This window comes from Aegilops tauschii, chromosome 1 (assembly GCF_002575655.3).
Source record: "Aegilops tauschii subsp. strangulata cultivar AL8/78 chromosome 1, Aet v6.0, whole genome shotgun sequence".
Taxonomy (NCBI): Eukaryota; Viridiplantae; Streptophyta; class Magnoliopsida; order Poales; family Poaceae; genus Aegilops; species Aegilops tauschii.
The window spans coordinates 2609937-2621233 of record NC_053035.3 but is presented as its reverse complement, the minus strand read 5'-3'; the positions used below and the strand labels follow the sequence as shown (position 1 = coordinate 2621233).

Genomic DNA, 11297 nt, shown 5'->3' with positions numbered 1-11297 from the left:
CATATGCCGGACTGTTGGGCTATAAAGATACAAGATAGAAGACTTTGTCCCGTGTCCGGATAGGACTCTCCTTTGCGTGGAAGGCAAGCTTGGCGATTCGGATATAAAGATTCCTTTCTCTGTAACCGAATCTGTGTAAGCCTAGCTCCCTCCGGTGTCTATATAAACCGGAGGGTGTAGTCCGTAGGACAACAACAATCATAACCATAGGCTAGCTTCTAGAGTTTAGCCTCTACGATCTCGTGGTAGATCAACTCTTGTAATACTCATATCATCAAGATCAATCAAGCAGGAAGTAGGGCATTACCTCCATCGAGAGGGCCTGAACCTGGGTAAACATTGTGTCCCCTGCCTCCTGTTACCATTAGCCTTAGACGCACAGTTCGGGACCCCCTACCCGAGATCCGCCGGTTTTGACACCGCCAATGAGCTTCCCTGCAATCACGAAGGCGCGAGGCCGCATCCTCCACTAACTCGGAGGCGTCACTCGGTATCAAGGGCCGTCATGTTGAAGGAGGAGCGCGGGGGAGGCAGTGGGCGTGGTACGGAAGGGGCAATGTCCGTTGCCATCCGAAGTTCGGCAAGTCGGACGCTGCGTCGGGATTGTCTGCAACGACCCAGACCTCGGCGCCACCTGGGCCCTCGACCGCTCCGTTAGCATCTAATTAAAACATACATTGAAACTAACATACAACTATGTAAAAAATTTAAATGCAACAAATGCGATCATAATCGCAACTAAGGTAAAAATTGATCCAACAGCATAATGATACCAAGCCTCATTGTCAATGACATATTATTTTATCTTTCTAATCTTCAAGCGCATTGCATCCATCTTCAAGCGTATTGCATCCATCTTGATCTTGTGATCATCGACGACATCGGCAACATGCAACTCCAAATTCATCTTCTCTTCTTCAGTTCTTTTCAACTTTTCTTTCAGATATGTGTTTTCTTTTTCAACTAAATTTAACCTCTCGACAAGAGGAACTGTTGGAATTTCTGGTTCACATACCTCCTAGATAAAAATATTTATGTCACGTTGGTCGGCATAATTGTCATAAACACTAAATGAAACAAATAGTTATAAAATATAATATACCACATCCGAATCATAGACTGAATGAGGGCCAACGGGGGCGGATACAAAAATCATGGCACCATATCATAACAAAAATAATAAAAGTAAGAAATTTATACAAGTATATCTATTTAAATCATGCAAGTAATATTTTTCTTTTAAAAAGAAGATAAGAACAAGAGGCTCACCACAGTGGTGACGGCGACAAGATCGGCGCAGGCGATCGACGATGGTGAGGACGGGACGGGATGGTACCCTACACATGTGCAGACTCTAAGAAGTTAATTTGAGCTCAAATTGTGCATCTAAATCAAAAGAACTCCCACATACATTCCTACACTAAAACTCAGAAACCACTCTACTTCTAGAGCATTTGAAATGAGCTAAACTAGCAGTGAGAGATGAAAGGATGAAGTAGCTAACCTTTTAGAACACTTGTGTAGTTGGTGCACCGCCAAACGTAGACAAATATTGAGGAAAATGGAGTTTGGAGGTCAAGCTTGGAGAGGAGAAAACTTAAGTGTGGCTCGGGCATTTCATCGAACATCTCATGTGCATGCATAGAAGGGTGAACAGAGCAGCGCATGCACACCTCCCACATGACGAAAAAATAGAGGAGAGGTGGGCAGGGGCGAGGGTATATATAGGCATCTCTTTGGTCTCAGTTGGTGGCCAGAATAGGGGCAGAAGACTGACCTTCAGTACCGGTTCCAGCCACCAATCGGGACAAAAGGTGTTGCACCAGTAGCGAGGACCATTGGTCCCTGTTCGTGTATGGAACCGGGACCAAAGGGGTCAGACGAACCGGGACCCTGGCCCGGCCGGCGCCCTGGCTTCACAAACCGGGACTGATGCGCCCTTTGGTCCCGGTTCATAACAGAACCGGGATTAAAGATTTTATCTCGCCTGGACCAAGGCCCTGTTTTCTACTAATGTATATGCGATGGACACTGCCTCACAGGTATTTTGACTTTCGATGATAGTCAAGCTGGGCAAGCCCCTCATGTGTTCTCAAGCTATAACAGGAAGAGCTCACACAGATCGACCGTCATCATCAGAAGACGATTTTCTTCCTTCAAGAACAACTCTCATCAACACTCTCTCATGTATATATGTCGGACACACTCTCCGATGGTGGTATCTATCGTGTCGCGCGTACGACGATCTATGGGACCGGCAAAAGCCGCTTTGTGGTTCGACTGGGGAGATCAACAAGCACAAAGAGCAGAACTAACAATCCACACAAAGATTGAGCTCAAGTACAAGGAGCACTGCTTGCCGGCAAGGATGCACCGGAAGTGCAGCTACGCGTGTAAATGAGTAAAGTGTCGACCTCTGTAAAGGTAGCCGTTTGCCTCCTTTTATAGATGAACGAGTCACAGTGGAAAAATAAACTTTACACAAGGTAAATAGTGGCTACAATGCTATCATACCTAACTCGGACGGGTTAGGCCAAAGGCATTAAATGCGCCGTGAGGTGTCGTGCTCGGACGGGTTAGGACAAAGGCATTAAATGCGCCGTGAGGTGTCGTGCTGGTGTTACTTGCCGGCAAAGATTATCTCTCCTTCTGAGTCGTTTACCTAGCTACCTCATATTATCTGGACACGCCACTAGGATGGGTGTCATTAAAGTTGGTTGTTTGGCAGCGAGCTGACACGTGCTAAGTATCTAACTATTTAAACATGTCTTGTTACTTGTCCGTGGGCAAGGTGGGACTAAAGTTTCCCTAGAGTCCGATCTTTACCTAGTGCACCACTCGGCAAGTGTTTATGTGCCAAGAGCGGCCCTCGGTACAGGTGCGGTTCGATTATAAATTACAAAAGTGCCCGGTACAGGTGCGGTTGGATTATAAATTAATAAAAAGTGCCGGCACCCATTCTTTAGAATATGGATTTGAAGGAAATATGCCCTAGAGGCGATAATAAAGTTATTATTTATTTCCTTATATCATGATAAATGTTTATTATTCATGCTAGAATTGTATTAACCGGAAACATAATACTTGTGTGAATACATAGACAAACAAAGTGTCAGTAGTATGCCTCTACTTGACTAGCTCGTTGATCAAAGATGGTTACGTTTCCTAGCCATTGACATGAGTTGTCCTTTGATTAACGGGATCACATCATTAGGAGAATGATGTGATTGACTTGACCCATTTCGTTAGCTTAGCCCTCGATCGTTTAGTATGTTGCTATTGCTTTCTTCATGACTTATACATGCTCCTTATACTATGAGATTATGCAACTCCCGTTTACCGGCGGAACACTTTGTGTGCTACCAAACGTCACAACGTAACTGGGTGATTATAAAGGTGCTCTACAGGTGTCTCCGAAGGTACTTGTTGGGTTGGTGTATTTCGAGATTAGGATTTGTCACTCCGATTGTCGGAGAGGTATCTCTGGGCCCTCTCGGTAATGCACATCACTTAAGCCTTGCAAGCATTGCAACTATTGAGTTTGTTGCGAGATGATGTATTACGGAACGAGTAAAGAGACTTGCCGGTAACGAGATTGAACTAGGTATTAAGATACCGACGATCGAATCTCGGGCAAGTAACATACCGATGACAAAGGGAACAACGTATGTTGTTATGCGGTCTGACCGATAAAGATCTTCGTAGAATATGTGGGAGCCAATATGAGCATCCAGGTTCCACTATTGGTTATTGACCGGAGACGTATCTCGGTCATGTCTACATAGTTCTCGAACCCGTAGGGTCCGCACGCTTAACGTTTCGATGACAGTTATATTATGAGTTTATATGTTTTGATGTACCGAAGGTTGTTCGGAGTCCCGGATGTGATCACGGACATGACGAGGAGTCTCGAAATGGTCGAGACATAAAGATTGATATATTGGAAGCCTATGTTTGGATATAGGAAGTGTTCCGGGTGAAATCGGGATTTTACCGGAGTACCGGGAGGTTACCGGAACCCCCTGGCAACATAATGGGCCTTAGTGGGCCTAGGTGGAAGAGAGGAGAGGCGGCTAGGGCTGGGCCGCGCGCCCCTCCCCCTACTCCGAATCGGACAAGGAGAAGGGGGCGGCGCCCCCCTTCCTTCTTCTCCCTCTCCTTTTTCCCCCCTCCCAAGTCCTAATCCAACTAGGAAAAGGGGGGAGTCCTACTCCCGGTGGGGGTAGGACTCCTCCTGGCGCGCCCCAAGGCTGGCCGCACCTCTCCCCCCTTGCTCCTTTATATACGGGGGCAGGGGGCACCCCATAGACACAACAATTGATCTATTGATCTCTTAGCCGTGTGCGGTGCCCCCCTCCACCATATTACACCTCGATAATATCGTAGCGGTGCTTAGGCGAAGCCCTGCGTCGGTAGAACATCATCATCGTCACCACGCCGTCATGCTGACGAAACTCTCCCTCAACACTCGGCTGGATTGGAGTTCGAGGGACGTCATCGAGCTGAACGTGTGCTGAACTCGGAGGTGCCGTGCGTTCGGTACTCGATCGGTCGGATCGTGAAGACGTACGACTACATCAACCGCGTTGTGTTAACGCTTCCGCTTTCGGTCTACGAGGGTACGTGGACAACACTCTCCCCTCTCGTTGCTATGCATCACCATGATCTTGCATGTGCGTTGGATTTTTTTTTTTGAAATTACTACGTTCCCCAACAGGATTGCCATCATAAACATTCTCTGTCCGAAGATGAAGATTCATAGTGACAATACATATTCTTAATATTGAAGAAAAGCTTAATGTGGTTAGACTATCAAATTATTTAAACAGCTCTTTTTGCTTGTCGGTAGGCGTGGTGGGACTAATGTTTGCCAAATCTTTGCTGAGAGGTGCTCTCGGCAAATAGGTGCAACCGTGATGATGTCGTTATTAGCCGCCGGATGTGCCGCATGGCATCTTTGGCGTGCGGCGGCTTCTTGGCTCCCGGCAAATAGTGCCTTTGCCGAGTATTGTCTTTTTGCCGAGGTCTACTCTTGGCAATATCATATGTTACTTTGCCGAATTTCCGTGGTTTGACTCGGCGAAGAGCCTAGGACCCGGCGTATACGAAAATTCCAGTAGTGACAGATGCACGTAGGGATGTAAATGACAAATAAACGGCGCCTGCAAGTCCCGAGATAGCTTTAGTTAGCTTGATAGTTCACCCCCACCCCCCCTAAAAAGGAACATTATTGAACTGTTAGATCATAAGTGGGTTTACGGGATTAGCCGGGTTCCTGTTTAGATCCCTAGGTGCACAGGTTGATGACTAATGCTATTAACTCTTGAAAAAAAATAGTGATTTATTACTCGATCCATGCTTCTCAAACTTTTGTTCTGATTACTCATCTTCGTACAAACTTGTTAAACAATCGTACCGGGTGTACAATGCTTTCAACATTTATTTACGGACACCTTGCGTGTGGAATCTCATCATTTCAACACTTGATTAATCACAACATGAAAGCGAGGTTTTGGCGGAGGCGCTAGCTAGGGAACATTGACTAGTACGAAATAACCACGTACGAAAGCGACCGGTGTGTATAGACCACCGATGATGTGGGTGGACAACGTGGTCGCTCGCGAGGCCACGCAGGTAACAGTGGCGAGCCTTTGCGCCACGGCGCCTCCACTGCCAGCCAGCCACAACACCGCCACGGCGCCACTCCCCGGACATCATCTGGTGGTGCTATGTGACGGCGCTTTGTCTTACGCCAGCGAGAGATTGAGAGTGATCACTCGTAGGTAGCTAGCTAGCTAGGGCTCTCAGGACTAACATATAACGTCACTTGTTAATTGGCTCAGCAACTAGTATTAACCTGGGCTTGGATCAAGCTATAATGAATCTGTAACCCGTCCCTTGATCGCACACACCTTTCAATTGAACAGATCTATCGATCGAGAGGATGGGGAGGGCGCCTTGCTGCGAGAAGGTGGGGCTGAAGCGAGGAAGGTGGACGGCGAAGGAGGATGACACTCTCGCAAAATACATTGCTGGGCACGGCGAGGGCTCATGGAGGTCTCTGCCCAAGAATGCGGGTAAATATGGCATAAGCTGTTTTGCTTGTTCACAGTAGCTACTTAATTAGTTGAATCTTCAAGATCAGACAGACTACTTAACTAGCTATACCTTCATGACTAACATGAGGGAGTACTACAAATATGTTAATATGTTCCAGCTTCCCATTGTATTAATACTGCAGGGCTACTGAGGTGTGGCAAGAGCTGCAGGCTACGGTGGGTCAACTACCTGAGGGACGGGGTGAGGAGGGGCAACTTCTCTAAGGAGGAAGACGATCTCATCGTCAAGCTCCATGCTACATTAGGCAACAGGTACGGGCCTTGGATTACTCCAAAATTAATTAATTTTTTATATATATATATATATGGAAAATCCATCCTACCACCTGGGGGTAGTTACCCCACATGTCTCATATACTATCATGTGGTAGTATATATTCTACTTTATCATTTTAAGTATGTTCATATACTATATATAATATACTCCAAATTACGTAAGTTACATGAAAAAATTAAGGTACGGGCCTTGGATTACTCCACCATTAATAATATATATATATGACCCACGCGTCGCTATGCTCGCAAGAAGATATGTTGGCCTACTATTTTCTGTTTTACTTTATGTGTGCGTTCTATTTTCAGACAACTTCAGAGAGTGGACTTTTTGATCCCAAGCTCCATGGGGCTCAAAATTTTGAAAAATACAAAAGCCAAAAATTGTTGTTTCAAAAAATTGTGAAACGAGGTGCACACATATATAATGACGTATACTGTATCACTGTAACTCATGGTGATGAAATATGTTTGTATGTGGTCTACACAAAAAAATCATGATCTTTTATAGTGAATAGTACATGTGGTAGACAATCATGGTGTGTGTGTGTGTGTGTGTGTGTGTGTATCTCACGTCATAATGCATTTCATCATGGAAATTTACAGACAAGTATAACCCCACCCCCACCCCCCTTCTAGTTTATATCGCTCGATTCAAAAATCTCACCAACTAAGATAGATGGTGAGTGGTGGAATAATTTTTTTGTTTACTAAAGTGGTCAATCAATGCACTTGTTTTCCTTAAAAAGTTATGTTTACCAACGCATTAATTACACGTGAATATTCACATTATATAAATTGTCATTACTTATCAACAGAAAAATGTCAGAAACTAAGGGTCAAAGATTAATATTGGAGAATGTGTGAGCATATGAAACATCAACTACTTAGAACTCAAAAGACTTCATTCGTTTCATAACTGAACGTTTGATGTCGATAATGTATTCTCTTTCGAAAATAATGCACCCCATCCATGAGCATCGAACAGGACCAAGGCAAAATTAAGCATGCCAAAAACAGACGCAGATATCTGCATTAATGTTGCATTCTTGTAATATTTTGCTGATTTTGATATAAAACAATTAAGTTGCATCTAGTTATACAAATTTGAGGAACTGATCTTAGTCAATGTATATGTGTTAATCCATTACCGGTCTTGTATATTAATATATGATTTAATCTTTGCCTATATTCATTTCACACCTAGAAATAATGTAAATGCTTCGTCTCTAGCATTTAATTGAAAGGAACACTAAATATAAATTAGCGATCCCATTTTTCGCTCCCTTTCACATTTAGTGGTGGCGTAATGTTCTGGCGCTATAGATTAAAGGCTATTCCCTCGACTATACAATTCTATGGCCCACATCATTGTACAGAAACAGATTTGCTATTTGTTGACCAACTTATTTCTCAAGTCTTACACGACAAGATTTAGCCATTTTTCTTGGATTTCGTGTTTTTGTGTTTGCCATGTATTCAGTTTATCACTATATCTTCTCTTAACTATGTGGCAAAAATCCAACAACACACACATGGACCAAGCTAGGTTGCGCTGTCGCGTCAACTGTGTTTTATTAAATATCTCTTAACTGGGGCAATAGTATGATACTTTGTTAAAACTGTAAATTCTCGCACTGTCTTTCTTAAATGCGACTCACTTGCTTTCTTTCTGAAAAAAGAGGAGTGCATGATCCAATCGCATCTAACCTTTGCACCTGTGAAGTGGATAATTATAAATCAGTACTCCAACTTTATTTGTTTTTATGTTTTATCCATTACTTAGTTTCTTGACCCCACAAAACATATAACTCCCCTTTTCTTTTACGCAAAATAGGATGTAATGTACCAATTTGTTGGTGGTGACATATGAAAGGCAACGCACAAAAGGAAGGGTATGAAGACTCATTTCCATCCATGAAATTGTTGATGCATCATATTGGGTGTACATGAGATTTTCTTTTACGAGACGGGTTGTTGGTCTATGCATGTGTACGTGGGATTATATTTTAGGGCCACCCGTTTTATTGGTTCGCGTAGTTCTACATGTATTTATTCCTTTTCAAGGTAGTGCACACATTATAAATTGTTAGCTATATATGATTTTAAATAAGAACAGGTTCACTAAACAAAAGATTAGATATTTAACGCGACAACCTTTAAGCATTAGAACAGCGTGTAGGTTTCGTAATTGTGATATATGTTATGTAGATGTTTCAATGATCAGATGTTTCCTGTGATCCGACCCATTCGCGATTGTGATGTGTCATAGATTGAACGGCTGTAGTTTTAAACAACAGCGGGTCCACTAAACAACAATTTTTATTTTCTCCGGCACAGCAGACCAACTGGTGCCGTGCTCCAGACGTTCTCACTCACTCAGAAAGCTCAGTGTACACTAGAGAGGGGCGGCTGCTAGTAGTCTAGTATTGCCCTGGACCTCAGTTGTCAACATCAGTAATAGTCACTGTACTTGGTGGCGCTGTGGATCTTGCTAATCCACTTAAAAGATGACATTGCTGTCACCCTCAGCAAGAGCTGAGGAGATTGATGCTAAGCCCGGTGATGTAGAATGTGTACTGGTCCTCTCCAGCCTATCTCATGGTTCATGATCATGTGCGACATTGTGTTGGTCATATTAACTGTACCAGCCAGGAAACACGAGGGACAATAAAGTAAACAACTTACAAATTAGTTCGGGCATGTACTTGCAAAGTGGCACTATCAGTGCGAGAGATGAACCATGTGATCCTTGACCTAGGATAACATCGTTGATTTTTTTCATTATTTTTCTTGCGATTGGCGCCGGGTTCCTGTCTCAAATTAGTTCAGGCAATTAAGTAGAATGGTACTTAGGTGATCAATGGTAGCGACGGTGATGGGGTGCAATCACGGCGAGAGTTGGACGGTCTCTACATAGGATATCTTCGCCGAATTACATGTGAAGAGGAACACCTACTATGTTTAAATAGCGGGCTATTGCCATTTATCGGTGGTTGGGCCAGAAGCTAATGAAAAAGCTATAGCGAAGCCAAGCCCATTTAGCGTTTTCCATAAATCATGAAAAATTGGAAATAATTGTTGGCACCGCCTCCTCGCCGCACATCACTTCTTCCTCACTCTCTCTCTCTCTCTCTCTCTCTCTCTCTCTCTCACACACACACACACACCAACAACTCACTAGCCAACTACATGCACCACTAGAGGGCCACCCCTGCATCTGGCTGACTAACTAACGAATACGTGCAGCTAAGGACTGGCTATAACTCACACGACATATACACATGCATGTGTACAAGTAATGTCAAGACTAATTATAACAAAAATAAGTATACAATAAGGCAAATCATATATGATATAATGCATATACTTAACATATACATATGTTCATATATCAAAACCCGAGCAACAATTAGGTGTCCTAATTAAATAACCAAGCTTCGCATCAATGCATCAGAAACTAGAACAAAAAATAATGCAGAAGGTTGGTTTTGTATAGCGGCTTAACGGGCAAAACGACTCCAAATTTGACGCTATAGCGGGAAATCGGGGCTATAGCGTCATTTTAAATTTAGCGTTAAAAGTGCATAGCTTTAGCAGGAGAGATCTCAAAGGCTATAGAGAGGCTATAGGGGAGCTATAACCGGCTATTTAAAACTTTGCACCTACTGTTACACTCTAGAGCTTGAGGAACAATGAAGAACAGTATGCTAGTTATACTATTGCGACTGCACATTGTCCAGTACGTGTCGGGTAGGATTCGTACGTGCAACGATCGGTCTCTCTGTCTGCGCCTGGTCCGATCTTTTCATTCCACATAATAAACACTCAATATAGTTTAGGATATATCCATATCCTAAGGTATACACTCTAATTAGTCTGCCTGGTAGAACATCGCCTTCCCATGTATATTTAAATATCTCTCACTAACGAGCCTGCATCTTCGTTAACTGGCTGACAGATGGTCACTGATCGCCAGTTACTTGCCAGGGCGGACTGACAACGAGATCAAGAATTACTGGAACGCGCATCTTAGCCGGCAGATCCACAGCTTCCGGCACACGTACACCGCTGGCAAGGAAACCACCATAACCATCGACATGAACAAGCTTTCCGCCGCTTCGAAGCGGCGAGGCGGCCGGGCGCCCAGGAGCAGGACGAAGAAGCAGCCGGTGCTTGAGCCGACCAAGTCAATGGAATGCTCTAGGCCGGTTGGTGACATATCATCGTCAACATCAAGCCTACCTCAGGGCAACTCGGAAACTATGTTAGACCAGAACCAGCCGATCAACATCATCACTAATGATACACCCTGCAGTGAGGAGCCCATGGTCATGGACCCCATAGATCTGAATGGTGGTGTCCTGGAGCCCAACTACGCGAACAACTCAATGGATCAGATTGGGATTTTGCAGGAGTGTGGGGAGATTGAGGCCATGTTATCAAGCATCGACGACATGCCAGCTAGTGTGCTGACTAGCATCGAGCACGGAGGCCACTCTCCTCGGGTTGAGGATCTGCTGGACATGGAATGGGAGGGTTTTGCATCCCTCCTATGCGACCTTCCAGCCCAGAATGATCGCCTCCAAGAGAGCGGAGCCGCAGGCAACGAGAGGCTCCGAGTCGGACGAGCTTGAGTCGTTCGTCAGCTGGCTCCTCTCTGATGTGTCCTAAGAGAATCAATCCAAAAACTGCCGAGACGGGTAACCACAAACCATAGAGGAAGAAGAAAAAGGTGTCACGTCAGGGTTTTGGTTACCGCTCGAACTTTCAAGATTTACCATGATTACCGCGTATTTCCGTGCCCTGCAGTAAATGGGCAGTCCAAGCAAAAAAAAACCATTTTTTATATTTTGAATTTAAACACGTAATGTACAGTAAAGTATGGCAGCTTCTCAGTTATTT

The 11297-nt window shown here is 44.2% G+C and overlaps 1 protein-coding gene across 1 annotated transcript; it reads left to right on the top strand.

The window, feature by feature from the left end:
- Nucleotides 1–5868: 5868 nt before the first annotated feature.
- Nucleotides 5869–11029, top strand: LOC109775390 (myb-related protein P-like). The gene is made up of 3 exons (XM_073506583.1): nt 5869–6077; nt 6242–6371; nt 10354–11029. Exons 1-3 carry the CDS (start codon nt 5945–5947, stop codon nt 11027–11029), a joined length of 939 nt encoding a protein of 312 aa, XP_073362684.1. The 5' UTR covers nt 5869–5944.
- Nucleotides 11030–11297: the final 268 nt, after the last annotated feature.